General features: G+C 35.7%; 1 protein-coding gene across 1 annotated transcript in view; it reads right to left on the bottom strand.

The window, feature by feature from the left end:
* Positions 1 to 13,205: 13,205 nt before the first annotated feature.
* Positions 13,206 to 20,629, bottom strand: part of LOC128552638 (uncharacterized) — a gene marked incomplete at its 5' end in the record, with an annotated part of 46,424 nt that continues 39,000 nt past the window's right edge. Inside the window, 2 exons of the mRNA XM_053533680.1 lie at positions 13,206 to 13,649; positions 14,726 to 14,877. Coding sequence (XP_053389655.1) covers positions 13,206 to 13,649; positions 14,726 to 14,877 — 596 coding nt within the window. The remainder of the gene's footprint in view (positions 13,650 to 14,725; positions 14,878 to 20,629) is intronic.

Raw genomic sequence — 20,629 nt, 5'->3', positions numbered from 1 at the left:
ATTCTGAAAATTTTGAGATGAATCTATGTATTAATAAATCGTTTTAATCACCGCGAATCCTGTGTACCGTCGCTAAATTACGCGTAAGTTTTTCTCTGAAGTTAAAATTTACCTGTTTACTGTACCTGTTGTTTAGTTTACCCACTATTGACTAGAAAAACATTTCAGTCAAGTTTTTGTTTTTATATAAAAAAACAAAAAAAGGGAAAAAAAACTCATAAAAAAAAAAACAAGAGCCCAAGTAGCCTAATCGCCTCAACTGAAGCAAAATGTAGACCTAATTAGATCTTGCATGTGACAAAAGTATTACAATTAAAATAGAATTTTAAACAAGAGCCGTCCGTAAAGACCGCACGCCTCCACTATTCGAGCTATTTGACAGTACAAAATAAATGATATATATCAATAAGAAACCTCTACTTAAAATGAAGATACACTTAAGGGCATAATTCTGTCAAGAACACAAACTACAGATTTATTTGATTGTTCCAGACATGCAGATGACGAAGGTAAAGATATTTTAGTATCAAGTCATTACTTTATAAAGTATACAATGTTATGCCCAGAAAACAAAATTCGTCAAAAACTTAGGTAATTAACGGCCAAATTTTTTGTCAAAAATAACAAACCAGAGTGAGGGGGTGGAAAAATTGTAACCACACATGCAGATGAGATGATAAAGATACATCTTAATTTCAAATTTCATCATTATGTTGTAGTAAAGTTAGAACCACAGAGCGAAGACTGGCAAAAAATCTTTAAAATGAAAGGGGCAATTTCTGTAAAAAACTACAATCAGAGCTAAATGAGAATGTAACTAACACATGCATGTGATAATAATAAGAATATTTTAATTTCAAGCAGCTAAACGATATTCCTTAAAGAAACGGAACTTTTCGAAAAATACAACATGAAAAAATTCATGTCATAAACAACGTTTTGATCCTTGACCTTGCGGGTATAAATGGACCACAAAGCCCCCTGCACAGTCTTTTCTGTTTGTATGCTGGAACAATGCTTTATATGAAACTTACAGTACAGATATAATTACAGTAACAAAGACATGACAGAAAATACAAAAGTTGCCGAACACCTAACCTTAAAAAAAATCTACGTATAAACACCTGGTGACCTTAGACTTTGGTATAAGGGCGCAGCTGTTTTATGCTGTGTGCATATCCTATATGTTTATGTGAAGATACAGTAAGAAAAAAAGGTTTAAAAAAAAAAACAGTAACACAGTATTTGACAGGAAAACAAAGCTGTCAAAACATTTACCTTAACAATAACCTAATTATAAAACCTTGGTGAACTTGACCTTAAGTATAATGGTCATTCCCTGCACATTATTGCTTTATGCCGGACAATGATTATGTGAAGTTACAGTAAGATGTAAGCGCAATAGTTTACAAAAGATATGACCAAGAAAAACAAATGGTGGCAGAAAAACTTTAATCTTAAAAATAACCCAAGTACCAACACCTATGGGAACTTTGTCCCATATGTATACCGGCCCAGCCCTTGCACATAGTTGCTTGTGTCTGACAATGTTTATGTGAAGTTACACGTAAATTAATATGCAATAGCAACAAGATATGACAGAAAAACAAAGATTGTCAAAAACTTTAGCCTTATAAAAACCTAAATATAACACTTGCAGACCTTGTCCTTATTATAATTCCCTGCCCCTGCATATACTATTACTTTGCTTGTATACAGCTGGACACAATGTTATGTAAGTTACAGTAAAAATCAATAACATATAAGCAATATAACAAAGATAGGATTATACCCTTTTCTAGTATGATGTCAGATTGAGACACTGCACAAGATACCATTTGCATATATCTTTAATTATGCTGCCAGACCATACAGTGCGCAGAAGTGGAATTGAGCACACACATACTGTAACAACAAACACACAAATGCATCAAATATACATCAACCTACAAATCTGATAATAAACTTTTTAAGTCAATAACCAAATGTTAATATTCAGCAGTCAAAACAAATCTATTTACTCAAGACAATAAATGGAGTTACAGAACTTACCACTGAGTATAGATTTTTAATATTAACAGCCCTGTAATCAAGTAAGCTTTAAAACAGATTTATTTTTCAGTTTTCACTGAGAGACTTTTTTGTCCTCTTAATTCAACTAGACTTTTCTCAGATAAAATTACTATTTTAGGTATATTTTAAACATGAGCAAGAGCTAATCTTTAAAGATGAAAATATTCTTACAAAAACATACCCGAAAATACCATCCATACAACTAGTCGTACCTATTACAGTAGAGCAATTACTTTTAAACTCTGGTTATGAACACATGTCACAAGGTTAGTATAATGCAGTCAACCGGAATTCGAACCCAGGCCTCGGAATAACTTTCAGATATTCGACCAACTGAGGCTATCCAGCTGCCTACACACTTTCTCCCCCCGTTTAAATAAATATTCAACGTCCTAATACCGTAACATATTTCCCCACCATTTTTGAAATATTGTCCTTAAATTTCTTTTTCATAACACTCTATAGGACACCAGCACATATTTATGCCAATCGCGCCAGGCATATAATATTATCGTATGTTTTTGACAACACACACAAAAGTAGTCAACATCGACCTTAAGCTTTTTGCGAAGAAAAAGAAAATGAAGTAAAAATGCTACAGCTTGAAACGCAAGCCATATTTTGATTCGTTCAATATCCAGGGGTCACGCGCAGGAGGTCACCCCATCACAGACACTCATGGCGAAACAAATGAAACTAAAATTACATGGCTTTAGTACGCATGCACAGCTTTCATCTACTAAAATGATATTGAGCTCAGATACCCACAAATCCCAAATCAGGTCCGTCACGGACCAAGGGTACACCTGATAATTTTTTGAACTTCAATCAAATCGTTCAAAGGTTTAGTTTTGATGTTTCTGAGAGTGTCCTGTATACATTATGCCTTGGATTTAAGATATAAACCATATTTGAGAATTGCATAGACCGACCAATACATTTCAGAAATATTTTCAAATGGAATGGTGTGGAATAAATTCGATCTATGGAACGTGAAAGGGTCATCAGAAACCGCTATATGTTTATTACTTTAAGAGGCATGCGGACAGGATAAGGCCAATAGCCCCAAGAACGATAGGAATAGAAAAATACACATCATTTAAGAGCAACACTGTAATAAAACCCCCACATCCAAGTATAACAGATTCAAAAGCAAACAATATGATCAAAAAATCACATAAACAACTAAAAAAGTCGTAAATATTACTCCTTTCTCTTCTGAGGAGAAGGTACACGATTGACAGGTACACACATCTGGTCATACAATATTCAATAACAAGCACTAGTCAAAAATACAAGCATGGAACAGTACCAACCATCAAAATGCCTTCCGGTAGACATTGACAAGACAGGCAGAAAAGCACGAATTGGTCGACTTATTTTTGGGGTATATTATAACCCTAAAAGTACGTACTTTCTAGTTCTTTGAAAACATGTCCCCCCAAAAGGCAAAAATACTCAGTGTCGAAATTGAAACGTCACAAATTTATGTGCAGTTAATAAAAAATAAAACCCAATGAGTGTTTTCAAAGGAGCTGATTGACTGTGAATTTTTTCTAACACACAGTAGACACTAGATAAATTTTTTCGGCCCATCTATCTTACTCAACATATATTTTTGTGACGAGTAAAATGGTAATATCATCTGAAATTGACTACAAAGTAATTTAACTCTCAAATTTATAAATGTGCAAAAAAAAACAACAACAGAAATCACGTTTTCATAATGCGCTAGATATATGGGTGTAACACCCATCGCATTTGTTTGCAGTTTAGTTTCTAATCATCATTTATAGTTAATTTGCTTCTTTTTTCCCTCTCTTGCTTGGCTTCACACTCACTACCGCATTGTTTCACTAATTCATTCTTCGAAAGAAGACATTTTTTGGTTATTCCACACTGGAAGTTGATATTTTACATCAACACACACGTAAAAAGTCCACTACCGACCATCAGTATTAATACCCAACTATTTGATAAACACAGACATTGATTGTAAAAAAAGATTAAACCCTAGTTTATAGAGTATACCCATCAATGCGTGTTTATGTTCAGATGGGGAGAATTATAATTATTAATACTGACTAGTGCACATGTTCACATAACGCATCCAGACATTCAGATTATGTATACCGCCATAAAAAGTCATTGCGAGCATTTCAGTTTATTTCATATAGATCTATTTTTGAAATGCTTAAAAATTACAAAATGCTTATAAGCATTATTACCACATGAGCTAGACCATAACAAATATTTAACATATCTAGCCTATAAGTAAAATATTGGTTATGTGTCTACACCTGTGCAATACTTTCAAAGCGTAATATACACTTTTTTATATCTGATCTGTTAATTACAGTGTGTGCTCAACGGGGTGAAGTTCTGTAAAACAGCTTCCCTTGACCAGTGTTGACACTTTAGCTGTTTAGAGTAATATAGATCTACGCCCCTGTTGTTAGCACTGGTATCACTATTTGAAGGCTTAGCATCATGAAAAATGGAATACATACACTTAAAAAGTAAAATGAGGTACAGTACCTACCGCAGAACTAGTAAAACCAACATGAATATTTCACATTTTCAACAACTGATGACAACACCTTCGTTGACAGCAAATGGTGTAAAATTATTAAAGGGAAGTCACCACTGTTAGTCAATTTGATTGTATTTACATTTGCGCGCTTGTATTAAAAATCTTTCAAATGCGCGAAATTATGTGAGATACACTGAAGCTATATTTTATATTTGTGTTTATCATACTGTACATAGTGCTCAATAAAATCAAGCGTAACTTTAGTTACATTTCAACACTTACTTATGGAATGCGAATCCAAATTCTTGGCGATATAGAATTTCAGGGTCGCCGCTTTGATAAGCAGTGGAACTGCCGTCTTTTTATGACGTAGACAATATCTACTATATCCTGTCTACACTACTTTCCGGGTATACTGTTTACAAAAAAAAATCTTTACGGAAATGATCAAAAAGATAAATTTCAAATCAAAAATAAAATTTGAGAGAAATATCATATATCTTTCAAACTAGAACAGTAAGCCGATGAACACTTTAATCCATTGCACACTGAGCATGCGTATTTAAACTGCTCGGTTTTGCACGCTGGGCATGCGCATTTAACCTTCTCGGTTTGGCACGCTGGGCATGCGCAGGGGAACATTTATTTGCGCGGCAGCGCACGCTGCACGCTGAGCATGCGCAATAACTATTTCTCGTTTATGCACGCGTTTCTAACCGTGCAACACGTTTCACGTTTCGCCCTCAACACGCGAGTTGCTCGCGTTATCACGCAAACTCGGGGAACAAACTCGCAGGCGCCACTGTATCTAGATGATTTTCTATTCTAACAGACTGTTTCGCAGTGGTATTAATAAAGGACTTTGAGAAATAAGACCATTTCAAAGGTTACTTCTTCATACTGTAAATTTTAGGTTAAATATTTTTATTTTATTCTCTGGTATTTTAGGTGCCGAATCTTATAATAAAATGTACATAAAATAAGTACATTTTGCGTATTTTTCAAGCATAAGCCTTATGCGTAAAAGCAATGTTGAAATATATGTATTTGAACTGATTTTAGAAACATGATGCCATGTTTTATTAGTAAAAAAGCGTTTTGAATCTTAAAAAACTGCAAATATACAGAGTTATCTCCCCTTTATATTCTCAAATTTCGCAAGAGCTTTTGTTTTGCAGGCCCAATTTTTCTGATCCGCGAGACTTTGCACTTTCATAATATGTATAGAAACTGACTATAGTATGACCGGACAGGTAAATCCTGTTTCTAGGCACTTTTCGCACTTTTGGCTCCCTGGCTATAGCCAAGTTCCATAACTACACATCAATGTTTGATACGGGTATATGTTTTGGTGATACAAGGTCGAACTTTATTGAAATTCTTTTTGACGTCGTCCAGATAGGTAGATTTTCTAAGGTCGAACACTACCTTATGACCTTGTACGACCTGCCCTGACCCCTCGGGCTATACTAGGTACACAAACAGGGTTTCAATCTTTAGCTAGGACCTGTGCCTACAAGACCATGTGTAATAGCTGTATATATATCATGGTCATAGGGGTTCGAGCCAGGTTTAAACCTTTTTAGACATGGTCAAAATTGACTTATTTTGCAAGTTTGAACACTTCGTCGCTGTGTTTTTCACGAGGTGAAAATGGACGTTGCACCGGAGATAGAGCAGTAATTATTTTACGGCGACCTCTGTCGTAATAATGAGGACTGGTTCTCGGCTTGTTTTAACGTCAAATTATTATGAGAACAATGGTATTTTGTTGCAGCCGTTAGAATAAGGACGATTTTGTTTGATAATCTACATTTCATTGTGCGAATGATGTTCGTTTTTATCAAACACATAGATAAGATCTTATATATGCCTTTGTTTTTTAAAGTACTGTTTATGTATCTAAATATAAATAATATTGTTTTGAAAACAATAAAAATATAACAAGAAATTGAACTTTACAACTGTAAAACAATCAACTCATTGATGACAATTTGAATTAAAATATTTATAATTGAATTTTTTTTATTAAACTATATAAATTTATAACTGAATCATTTTAACTTTTCATTAACAACACTCGCTAGTGTCATTATTAAAATGATATAATGTTAATGTACATACACATAGGGATAATGCAATTAAATCAAATATCAACTAATGAAGTGTGTGAAATGTGGGATATCCCCTTCCATATTCTGTACGCCCAAACGGAGGTCGCCAAAACTAGGCGTTCAAAAATCAAATGACAAATTTTTGCTGTCGCAGATGGCTTGGATTGTCTTTGTTTATTTCGTTCATATCGCATAAAGTAAGTGTATCTTTAATTTACGTATTGTCTAAGAGGTACTGTTTACGTAGATACCAAACACGCCTGATAAAACTCATTCATACACTCAATTTCAGGTCAAATCACGTGTTAATATTTGATCGATTTTGTAATAAAACTATCATTTCTTTGAAATAAATGCATCTTCAGCTTTTTTCATATAGGTTAATGTTTATTAAACCGCGCGACCAATTTATTTGATAAATGCGTACTTATATGCTCTATCCTGCATAGTGTTTGGAATTATTTTTTGTAATAATTGACTAGATTCTTTACACTAACGCGTCCTTCATGTACTCGTTACGTGGCACAACTCGGTGTCTGATACATTTCCGGCTTCTCAGAGACTTGTTCGGACTTAACGACGGGGACTTTATCATCATCACAGAGGAAGCAGTTGCCGTCGGCGCGGTAACTGACAATTTCAGTTTATTTTAATATCTGGCTTAAGAGCACTGCTGATATCATTCAAAATCAAGCAGATCGAAGCTAACATCCAGGTCTTTCTCGTTTTTGTAAATATTTCAGTATTTTCTACAGATCACAAATTAAAAATGACCCGGCTCCTAGTGATTACATCAGCTGTTCTTCATGTACAAGTTCAACTAATTTGTATAAAGCTACCATCACCTTGGAATATAGGTGAGCGGGACTCGTTTTAATGAGACACTGAGTCTACCAGGTAATCATGCAGACAGCGCTTGTGTCTGTAGGCGGAGTTTAAATTTGTAAAACAAAACATAACATAACATAAAACATTAAGTAAAACACATTGGGTGACCGTCACCTTAGGTAAAATGGACATAGTCCCTGCATAAAAAAGGCTTTGTTTGTATACTGCACAATGTTTATGTGAGGTATAAGGACATCGTTGGCGAAGTAGACCAATATTTTCTATAGAGGTCATTCCCTTTTGGACAACACATTTGGTCTTATATCACATGTGCTATTACTGTTCATGTTCTATTTTATAGAAGATATCAAACTTCTTTTTCAGAAGTATTTTGTCATTACTTTTATTATCATTGTGCGTCTAACATATTCGTCCAGGTATTCCGGGAGTTGAAAGTGTTATAAACCATATACATTTCAAAAACATGTAAACATTGCAAAATGAAAGTGAAAGTAGAGTTGTTAAATTGACAAAAAACTGCAGTATTTCAACAAATATAAAAGTAAACTACTTTTCATTTCCCGGAGTACCTAGATAAGTATGTAAGACACACAACAAAATAAACTTAGAGAAAAAATATGTTTGAAAAAGACGTTTGCTATTTTGTACAAAATACAATGCGGACAGTTGAAATGTATGTTTTGTAAGACAAAATACATATTACCAAACAAGGTGACCTCTATAGAAAGTATTTTCTACTTCTTCTGAATAACTCCACATATATATATATATATATATATATATATATATCGTAAAATTATACAATGACTTCACACGCTCGCTTAGTTTTTCTTAAATTTTAATATAAAAGTCACAAACTAGTTTCGCCGTGAATGGCTCATCAGTGTGTCTAAATATATAACAACACGACAAATATATGTTATGGATATTATGTGTCTGTCGGGTATAATTTCCAAAATAAAATTTTACCCAAGGAGTGGTCTCAAACGCTTTACATGAACCTTAATGCTGAGCGCTAAGCGAGGAAGCTACTAGTACCATTTTTTACGTCTTTGGTATGACGCGGCCGGGATCGAACCCACGACCTCCCGCACTCGAAACAGACGCTCTACCACTAGACTACCGAGGTGGTAGTATTACGGAACATATCTTCAAGCTTTATAGCTGATTAATATTATGAATGACCCTACAAGAGCAACACGTTGAGCAACGCATATAAATGATTTCATAATACTCAATAAAGGGCAAAAGGTCAAAGTACCCTTTAAACTCTATATACACGTACCTAATATCTCGGGGTTTTAATGACTATTACTTTGCTATAACACACAGTGTATAGCCTCTCTGTACGCCTAAACGAAAGTCGCCAAAAACTAGGCTTTCACTTTCGTTTTTTTTCTTCAAATTTTTGGAAGCTGTCGGAAGTAAGTATTTTATGTTCTTCACTGGTTATTTGAAATAAATATTCTTGTTGTGTATATTTTGTTGTGTATGATATATGTCTCTACAACACAGTCGTTAAATAGACATTAACGCTTGAAATTAAAACATAATTTACAAAAAAAAACACAGATGGTCAAAGCAAAAGACGAAACATTCAGGCTAAAAATGCCCATTATTTTTGAACTGGGAAAGAAATGCGTGTCAGAACTGCTACTAACCGTTTCATTATCAATCCATGCACATGATTTTATACCTACAAATAAGTATTTACAATCCTGAATAATTGAAATATTGTTTAATCCAACAATCAAAACTGTTCCACTATTCGCTAAAATACTGTACGCCTATTCAATAAGTGTTTGGGTTTATAAGCTCCATACACTGTATTCAATAAAATAATAAATATAATATTTGTATTGTATTTTACTTGTGACAGTCAAACAGTATTAATTGGTCTAGTTCGCCAACGATATTCTTGTCTTGGACAAGAAACAGAATCTGTATGCGTCTTTCCGCTAACATGCAAGAAAAAAATATATATTTTTTCCGCTCAGTTTGACAGGACACTTTGTTTTATTCAGTTATTTTTTATTGCTTTGTATTTTTAGCTCCACTATTCGGAGAAAAGGGGTGCTTTTCTACTCGCCCCGGCTTCGGCTTTGGCTTTCTTGGTTAATGGTTTTCGGCAACATTTGTTTTTCTGTCACATCGTTTTTACTTTTGCTTGTACCTTACCGTAACTTCACATAAACATTGATTGTACAGCATACAAACAAAGCCTTTTTTATGCAGGGACTATGTCCATTTTACCCAAGGTGAAGGTCACCCAATGTGTTATACTTAATGTTTTAAATTATTTTTTGTTTTTTAAATTCAAACTCCGCCTACAGACACACGGGCTGTCTGTATGATTACCTGGTAGAGTCAAAGTGTGTCTCATTAAAACGAGTCCCGCTCATCTGTATTATAAATATGTTCCTAACTGTAAAGAATCTAATCATTATTACAAAAAATAATTCCAAACACTATGCAGGTTAGAGCATATAAGTACGCATTTATCAAATAAATTGGTCGCGCGGCTTAATAAACACTAACTTACACGTAAAAGCTCAAGATGCATTTATTTCAAAGAATTGATAGTTTTATTACAAAATCGATCAAATATCAACACGTGATGTGACTTGAAATTGAGTGTATGAATGAGTTTTATCAGGCGTGTTTGGTATCTACGTAAACAGTAGCTCTTAGACAATACGTAAATTAAAACTACACTTACGTTATGCGATATTAACGAAATAAACAAAGAAAATCCAAGTCATCTGCAACAGCAAAAATTTGTGTTTTGATTTTTGAACGCCTAGTTTTTGGCGACCTCCGTTTGGGCGTTCAGGATATGGAATGGATATCCGCCATTTCACACATTTCATTAGTTGATATTTCATTATGCCAATTTATTTCCAATGTTGATTTTTATAATTGCATTATCCCTATTTGTATATACATTAACATTATATCATTTTAATAATGACACTAGTGAGTGTTGTTAATGAAATGTTAAAATGACTCAGTTAAAATAACATAATTTGTATTTACATACATAAACAGTACTTTAAAAAAAACAGAGGCATAAATAAGATCTTATCTATGTGTTTGATAAAAACGAACATCACTCGCACAATGAAATGTAGATTATCAAACATATAATCGTCCTTATTATAATGACTGCAACAAAATACCATTGTTCTCATAATAATGTTGACGTTAAAAAACAAGCCGAGGACCAATCTTCATTATTACGACAGAGGTCGCCGTATAATTATTACTGCTCCCTCTCCAGTGCAACGTCCATTTTCACCTCGTGAAAAACACAGCGACGAAGTGTTGCAAAATAAGACAATTTTAACCATGTCTGAAAAGGTTTAAACCTGGCTCGAACCCCTATGACCATAATATATATACAACTTTTACACATGGTCTTGTAGGCACAGGTCCTAGCTAAAGATTGAGACCCCGTTTGGGTACCTAGTATAGCCCGAGGGGTCAGGGCAAGTCGTACAAGGTTACAAGGTAGTGTTCGACCTTAGAAAAAATCTACTTATTTGGACTACGTCAAAAAGAATTTCAATAAAGTTCGACCTTGTATCACCAAAACATATACCCGTATCAAACATTGATGTGCAGTTATGGAATCTGGCTAAGGACTGACACCATGTTTGAGTACAATGGATAGCCTTAGGGGTCAGGGCGGGTCGTATAAGAACACTATTTGGTCTTCTAACTTGGTATTTGACCATGTTTAAAAGGTTATCGACCGGATCTGAGCCCTATGCCAAAGAAATATACATATATTATACATGGTCATATAAATATTTGTCCTGGCTATCGAAAGAGACCAAGTTTGAGTATCTCATATACCCATAAGGGTATATGCAGGCCATTTAAGGTCACCGGGTAGTGTTTAAATTTAGGAAATATATCAATTTTGACCATGTCTGAAAGGCTTTAAACCCGGTTCGAACCCCTATGACCATGATATATACATGTATCATACATGATCGGGAAGGTATGTACGGTCGAATAAAGACACCGTTTTGTCTTCCAACTTCGTATTTTGAACATGACTAAGAGATTTTCGACCGGATTCGAGCCTTTATGCCAAAGAAATACACATATATTCTACATGGTTGTGTAGGTGTTAGTCCTAGCTATTGACTGTGACCATGCTTCAGTACTTAGGATAAACCGAGAGGCCAGGGCATGTCATATATGGCTACAGGTATGCATGCAACATAGAAAATACGGCTTTGTACCATGTTGTATCCCGTTTGGTCAAAACATGTAGCACTTTTATGCATCGTCGACTAGGTATGGGTCCTGGCTACAAAGAAACACGATGTTTGAGTACCTAAGTTGGTTATGGGTGTCAGGAGGTCATGAAAATATGACTCTCCGACAAGGTCCATCTCTCAATTTAATATATGAAGAATGCATATTTTCACGAAAAATTGTAAATTTTGAGACGGTTCAACGAAAAAACCGTCGTTGGTAAATATATACAAATTACATATTTTTTTAGACAATGTTCAGATTTATGATATAAAAGTTATTTCATTAAAATATCTTGTGTTTGGAACATTCTGCAACGCCAGTAAACACAAATACGGTATAGACTTTATGTTTATTAATTACCACCGATTTCCAGTAGTACAGATGGCGGGAACAAAACAAATGGGGGCAACTCCCCACACACAATGCGTACGACTACTAAATGTTCACACTATACATATAGTGGCGTGACTCCTATTTCTTTCACTAAAAATAAAGTTGCACAAGTAATGATATCCAATTAAATGGTCAACTATATCAAATTATAGCATCTTCTAACTAAATGGTCAGTTTTAAGCAAAATTAACATTTTGAAAATAATAACATGTTAAATCAAAAGGCATAATAACTGTATATTAATATTCATACTAACTAATAAAAATGTGCAAACATTACATACATATTATCATGTCGTATTAAGACAACTCATAGTCATTGAGATAACTTCGATGTTTTCGTGACCTTCGTGGTCTTTCGTTTGTATTACTTTCAGAGAGTTCAACATTAGAATCACTACAGACTTGATCAGATTCGTCAACAATTTCCATAGACGATTCCATAGACAATAAATCACTTCATTTTGTATAGTATCATATGCATTCATATGCCGGACAAGAAAGAGTGTCTGGAATGTTAATAATTGGTGGTACCGTGCCTTCAGGTTCATTAAGATCATCTTTACTTTCATATTTCACTTGATTGGTTATACACTCACTAAACTGACTTTAAACTCTGTAACACTGACTAAGTTTTATTTCATAAGATGTTGCTCTTAAGTATGAACCAGGAAAATTTCTTAATGTAACATCATGGGTTTTCAATAAAGACGATTAGATATCTGTCCCGACCCTTGAGCTTACTTTTCTCAGAAACAAGGTAAACGATATCGCCAACTGATAACTCTTGACATGTCTATGGCTTAGCTCCCTTCATTTTTGATTTTTGACTGTATGGATGATTATGGAGACGGTTTTCACAATGACTTAGAATATCATCTCTATCTGAGATTGGTAACTGTTCATTTGTAAACTGGTTTCGTTGAGTCCACAGTTCACGTGATGATAAACCACAATTACGAATGCGTGAATTCAGTCTTGCGATAACAACTGAAAGACCCAATTCTGAAACGGGCCACCAGATGGATCATGGCGGAGTAGCTCATTTTCAAATTCAAGAATTTCTGCTACAGGATTTTTATTAGCATTTTTCATGCAACCAAATTCAAGCACAATTCGAAGGGATTTGAGTGTTTCGTCATCTCGCAAGGCTACAAACCCTGGAGATGCGTCACATCGGATAACAGCATATGGACACTCAAGTGGATGTAACCCGAGGATTGGCTTCAACATAGCATTCTGGAGTGCATCATGTTTTTCATTTTCAATTTTACAAGCTGCGGTACAAGAGCTCACAGTTCCACGAAGCACAAGTATCAGTTGTTTATTCCGTTTTACAACATCAGCCGCGAAAGAAATTCCAACAACCTCTGGTGGAGGTGTCGTTGACTGTTCATTCAGTGTAGTCGGATACTTCTTCAATGATGCACAGGTATGTCATGATTCACAGACGCGAGCAATGGCTTTATTCATGTCCAGAGAATAAAAGTGCCTTTTTCATTACAAGTTGCATTTGATGTTTGGTTGGATAATTCAGCTTTAGAAGAAGGGCTGTCACAAGTCCATCAATGAATGAGCGCGGTACAACTACGAGGTCATTGTAGGGTGTAAGCGGATCATTTTTCGGTACCACCAATAGATTATCCTTTGCGAATGAGACCACACTAAGATTAACGTTTAAAATCTTTAATATTAGTCAATTGTTTTGAAGGACGAGTGCCTTGTTTAAGATGAGCATGAGTTCTGCAAAGATCCAGGCATTCAGACTAGATATCCGACCATGCTGAACGCGTAGTGAACGGTAAATTGGACAAATTATTCAAAATGTCATTCATCTGAACCGATCTAACAACAGAATCTTCTGTTTCAATTATAAAAGAGCAGATCTGACAGTGTGGTTCTGTGCAGTCTGGGCACTGCGACTTGCGAAGTCTGATGGTATGTTCGCGGTTCCTAATGTTAAGGCTGTACCGGCTAATAAACGACAAAAACGATGTCAATCTAGGGCTGGCAGAAAACTTTCCACGGTATAGTTTCTCAACAGCCTGAACGCATGGCTTGCTATCTGTCAAAATACATGACATGTTTAGACTGAGTAATATATGGACTGAAATGTTTGATTTCAGCGGCAATCGCGAGTGCTTCAATTTCGCAAGGGAGCCACATAATTTGGTGCTTTCTTAACTTAGAGCTGAAGAAGCCGGCTAGTGAAAGTTTGTCGTTTCTTGTCGCATAAAGAGTTGCCCCTATGCCGCGTCTGACAACAGATCCATCAGTAACAATCCATAATTGGTCTGAAGCCCTAGGAAGTATGATAGCCTTATGCGTCATTATAAGTTTTTGAGCGTTAACAAATTGTAAATCTACTCAGACTTTTCTTGTGAAGGTCGGCCTGTAATTGTGTCATCACGTGAGGCAAGTACAGAGGAGCAATTAGGTATAACATTTGCAAGCATTTTGTAAAAACCAATAAATGACCTAAGGCAACGTACTGCTGTAGGAGGTGGGCAAGAGGGTAGTACAGAATTACGGTGGGCATTGGCAGTGATGATACCATTTGACCATGTCCAATCTAAAATTGTTGTTGAAGTAGGAGCGACAACAGTTTTTGAAGGTGACAATCTCAAATTGGACTTGTGAAGGGCTGCAAGAACACGTTTCCAATTTGTATATTACTCATCAGGACTGTTTCCACCACATTAAGGTCATCAGCCAACTTAGCAACAATGCGATCCTGAAGACAGTCACCCAGAACTCGACACATGAGTTCTTCTAATGCTGTCTAAGACCCTGGCATACACATAGCAGTGCGAGTATAGATAGATATATATATATATATATATATATATATATATATATATATATATATATATATATATATATATATATATATATATATATGTTTTTGTTTGTTTGTTTTGGGTTTAACGCCGTTTTTCAACAGTATTTCAGTCATGTAACGGCGGGCAGTTAACCTAACCAGTGTTCCTGGATTCTGTACCAGTACAAACCTGTTCTCCGCAAGTAACTGCCAACTTCCCCACATGAATCAGAGGTGGAGGACTAATTGTCGTTTATCAAATAGTCACGGAGAACATACGCCCCGCCCGAGGATCGAACTCGCGACCCCGCGATCCGTAGTTTAAGTGGTGTAGCAACACCACAGTACTTCATAGAATCCTTGGAAAGTGGAATGTGGTAGAAAGCACGTGTAAGTTTTAATAATGTACTTCTAAGGAGCTATAATGGGAAGAGTAGAATCTACATCAGGCATAAGGGATTGTTGGTGCTTACTGTACCGGCCGACATCTGCAAAATCTGTAACTACCCTGTAACCGTCCGGGGATTTTTAACCAAAAAAGATAGGTTAAGATATTCAACAGACATATTCAGATCTTCTGGACGGCAGAAAACGCCTTGATATTCAAGTTCATCAAATTTTACTGTAACTGAACTAACTTATCTCGGTTATATTGGGATACTCTCCCTTTTCGTTGGGGAGGTTGTACAGGACCCATATTGACTTTAGCTTGAAAGCGACCTACAGCACCGTTGTCGCCTTTATTTATGTCAGTACTGAAAACATTATCATACTGGCCATGAAATTCAGAGGGTGACTTCGGCGGGTGGATGTTGTCAGGATCTAGGTTAACCGAATCTGAGTTAGCTGTGAGGTTGTCATGGGAATTCTTCGAATGTGCCAAAGAAGGGGGTGAAATAGAGAAATCTAAAGCTGATAACACAGTTGCAACAGGGAAGTCGTGCTTGACGAAAGTGATCATGCTTTTGAAGCTTTAGCGGTTTCGTAGAGTCATTAACTATGCGAATCCTGCCATCGAAGCCTCTATTATCTGAAGAGATGGACAGTCAGCAACAGTCTTATCACAATCATAACGCCTCTCGATGGCAAGAGTAGCATCTGGGTTGGCATCACTTTAAATACCTAGTTCAATGTATTCACCGGGCCAAACTACCGTGGAGGAGGTGATACGCAAAACAAACGGTCGGACATGACGGAAATTAGAGTTTTCAGTTTCGGATCTGAAAGCACCATAGTTGAATTTCTCAGAGTCACCTACAGTGATTTCAGGTTTGGAAGGTCTGACTGATATATCATTGTATACCATAAATGTACCACCGGCTTGAACATCAACATCGAGATTATGAACTAAAAGTGCATCAAGTTTTATGTTGTTTTTGCCCGTGAATGCGTGATATGTGTCTCCTCGGTAATGTTAAGAGGAGTTGACCCATCTGCTTGAAGCGCATTTTGACTGGTTGACTGAATAGTTCTGTCAATTGTTTAACACCAGAACTTTTGATCATGCTAATTTCCGCGCAAGTACCAAGCGTGGAAGTTTACGCGCAATGCTTATGAAAAACTTTCATCGCAGGTTATTTCTTAGTACTAACTCTACGTTAAGATTTTGGTGCGGGATAATATGTCTACGGAACATCAGACTCATGCTTATATTAATCATCCTGATCATCGGTTTGGTAACGGTTCTTAACGTAATCGTTATCTTCGGTGGTCTGTCTCACTCTAGAATTTAAGAACTATTTATCAGAGTCTGGTAAAAAGTTACATTTGCTTAAATAATGTTGGTAACGTAATCTGCCAGACTGTTTATAGAGTGGGCAGATTGGTGTTCGTTTCGGACTTTGAATGCAGTTCTTAGAACCTTGGATTCGTTGAGCGATTGAATTTCCTCCAGTAAGCTGTCTAACGCCTGTGAAATATCGGGTTTGATTGAAGCTAGAGTCTTCGACCGGAACTCCGTTCCATAGAGCTGTTTGCCAAAAGCCGGAAGACCTGGGTGAATTAAGCGAAGCCATGTCAGAATGATGAAATTTTCCATGGATCGAGTAAGATGTTCATCGTCAGTTGGAATGTCCCGCGATTTGTAATACTGCCGCCTGCCTTGAGAATGTTGTCTTCTGCGAAACTCATTAGTCTCTGATACAAATCCTCAGGTCGCTCGTCGGGTTCCAATTTGATGTCATTAACATTCTAAAAGTTTGACCCTGCGCTTTGAAAGCCATAATGTAGACGAATAGCCTGCCATATGTTACCTAAGGACGTTGAATTCTTGACAATCGTATTTCTTGAAATGATAGGACAATATTTCGCAATTTGTCCCAGCATTTAATTAAGATGAGTCACTTTCTGTTCCGCTGTACGTCGTTTTGCTCCGGAACTGTTTCACCATCGTCAGTTAGACCACGCAAGGGATACCAGATTTTGTCACCCATGTAAACCCATCAACAAAACATTGAGCAAAGTTTGTGTCCAAAGAGAGAATGTAATGGAGATTGTAGTGCCAAGACTCAAACGAACTTTGTCTCCTCTGTTTAGGAGCACGATGGGTGGCCATTTTGATTTTTGAACCGATTTGTAAATTTGGTTCAATTGTCTTTTCCCGGCCGCTTTTGGCTATACTTTTGTAAACTGTCCGTTAATGACGATAGAAATTAAATTATTCTGGAAGTCTGGGTCGTCATCCAGCTGCTACCACGCCAGTAAATAAGAATTAGGGATAGACTTTATGTTTATTAATTACAACCGATTTCCAGTAGTACAGATGGCGAGAACAAAACAAAGGGGAACAATTCCCCACACACAATGTGTACGACTACTAAATGTTCACAGGTCAACGGACACTTTACATATAGTGGCGCAATAATTTGAAGTTGATGAAAAACACGGATTTTTTCCGTACGGAAATGTATGGAATACAGCTTTTATCCCAAATTACGTACAAACGGACGAACAGATTGTTTTTACAACCTATCAGATATTATATTTTTATGAAAATAAGTGTTAAGTTTTTTGTTTGCAGTTATTGACGCAAATTTAAATGATAGTTCCAACTACTTATTAAAAGAAATTTTAAGATTAAATTAAGATTAAGAAATTTTTAAATTAAAAGAATACTATGGAAATGTAGTTTATAAAATTCAGAAAAAATAAAAATATCCCTTATTTTAATCAAATATATGTATTTGTAAAATTGGTTAAAAAGTTTACCAAAAGAGGTTTCGATGCGAAAATCGTGAAGCACAGTGCATGTTTAGTGATTGATCCCTCTACAGTTAATTGCCACGCTTTCCTATTTGATGGTGCGATGACTAATAAAGTGAAGAACTCCATAATGCTTTTTTCTCCTAAATCCTACATACAATGGACGGAGGGAGTTGATTTTTGTCTTACAGTTTTCTTAGTCGTGCCCAAAAAAGTTAGGCTCTTCTTGCTCTGACTTCAGACAAGTTGTTGAGTACATTGGTGTAGTTGTACCTTAAATTTACCTTAATCTATGTTTTGCTTTTTACATCTGTTACTTTTGCACTAATGTTAGAGCCTTTCTCAGCGGGGATTTTATTACATTGTGTTGTTTAACTTGTTGAAAATAGGGTAAGTGCGAGGTTGGCATGCCCTGAACGCGTTTAAACCCCCAGTTTTCTTTATATAGGTTACTGACCGTTCCAAGTCGGTGCCCCTATTTTCAACTGGTTGTTTTGTCTGACTTGTATTGTCTGTTGCGTATGTTTTCTTGTTTGTTGTAAGCGTTTCTCCTCCGCCTCATTCCCCCTATTGCCCTCTCTTTTCCCTTACATTTACGCTACTTCTGCATCCCCTCCCCCTTTACTTGTAGTAAGTTTTCGTGGCTCTCCTTTGTTTTAGCAGCCGAATCGTAAGACGGTACTTGATTGATTTTTCCTACTTGTGTGGGTGCGTTTGTATGCTTGTGAGGCTAAAACGGTGCCCTACTGTTTTCTTATGTGTTGCTTGTTCGTTTTTCTATGTTATTCAGTTGATCGTAGTCGTGTGTTTATCTTTGGTACACGAGTGTCTGCGCTATTGTGGTTTACGTTGTAGTGCGACAGTTTTTAAAGATTATGGCATTCCCTTGTATATTCGTCCTTGTTCAACTTTCCCCTTCGTATTTCTTCTACTCCCCCCCCCCCCCCCCACCACATTATATGTACTTGTTGGATGTTTGAAGCAACCCGTCTGAAGTATTTTTCCATTACAGCTTCTTTTTGTTGTGGGCCTACCATACAAATGCGTGTCTCTGGGGCTGTGTATTTGGTGCTCTGTGCTTTTGAGAAATCTGCCCTTACCTATTAAAATGAAATTGAAGAAATTTTGCGAAAAAAATACTACAAAAATTACCGTGATACGGTCCCTATAGCAAATCTACAGATCGTACAGACGGACAAAACTTACCTGAACTTATCTTTTTCCATAGAAATAATAGATATATACCAAAAGCGTGTTACTTCAGTTGTTGTAAAATAATTTTTTAGATAAATAAGTTACGTGTTTCCTTTTACGTTTGGACCTGGCACCCATGTTCGAGCCGGGTCGACCATTAGGATCGAGTTAAATCCTTGTACCATCCCTTTATGAAATAGTTATTGTAAAGTTCTACAAATACATGTAACTTTTATTAAGATATCCGTAGTACTTTTGTTGTAATATTTGATTGAAAATGACCATCTTTTAAAAACTTATTTAGGCCCGGGGCCCAACCCCTCTAGAGACCGATCTGATTCAACTAAGTGGTTCCGAATGTCTTTTATTGTGTAGCAGGGATGTGCCTAATTATAATTGTAACTTAATTAATTATAATTAATTACGAATTATGATCTAGTTGAAAATAATGAATAATTAAGGACAAACTAAATTTAAGTAATTGAATTAATTAATTACTGACTTAGATTTGGGTTGTAATTGTCAATTAAATCTAATTACTTTCAATTACTTTGGCTTTTTTACTGATCAATGGGCGTGTGAAATTTTCACAGTGACAGTACATAGCTGATAGGTATTGTTCTATCAACAATCAGGTGTTAGAGGTGTTAATCCTAAACATTTTAGTCACTAAACCTAATAATTAGGAATGTACAGAAAAACTGATATAGAAACCTGTCATTCTGTCGTGGTATTACACATAGTGCAAATCATGAATTCATCAGCTCTCAAACATTTTGAAGCACTCATGTTCTTAAAGTGCAATAAACCTTTGTGACTTGCAGAATACTGTCTCATATGAATGTCAATGTGTACATTTGCTGGTTACGAACTGAATGACTGAATTTCAATATGTTTTCTTGCTGACATGTGTTGATGTTAACATGCAAGTATTAAGTAAATGATTTGATTTGCTGCTTTTATGCAAATTGTGTCAAAAAAACTTTGAATTGTAAATAATTATGTTGAATAATAAAAATTGTTTTGCAAATGACTGAATTGTTAGAGATAAAATAATTAATTATAATTAATTACTTTTGGCAAAATAATTGTAATTAATTAATTACTTTTTGAAAATGGCTTGTAATTTAATTTAATTTTATTAGCAATTTGCTCAATGAAATTGGAATGAATTAATTAT

Source organism: Mercenaria mercenaria, unplaced genomic scaffold (genome assembly GCF_021730395.1).
Source record: "Mercenaria mercenaria strain notata unplaced genomic scaffold, MADL_Memer_1 contig_2982, whole genome shotgun sequence".
NCBI classification, from domain to species: domain Eukaryota; kingdom Metazoa; phylum Mollusca; class Bivalvia; order Venerida; family Veneridae; genus Mercenaria; species Mercenaria mercenaria.
The sequence above is the reverse complement of the archived record's forward strand: the minus strand, read 5'-3'. Positions and strand labels throughout refer to the sequence as shown.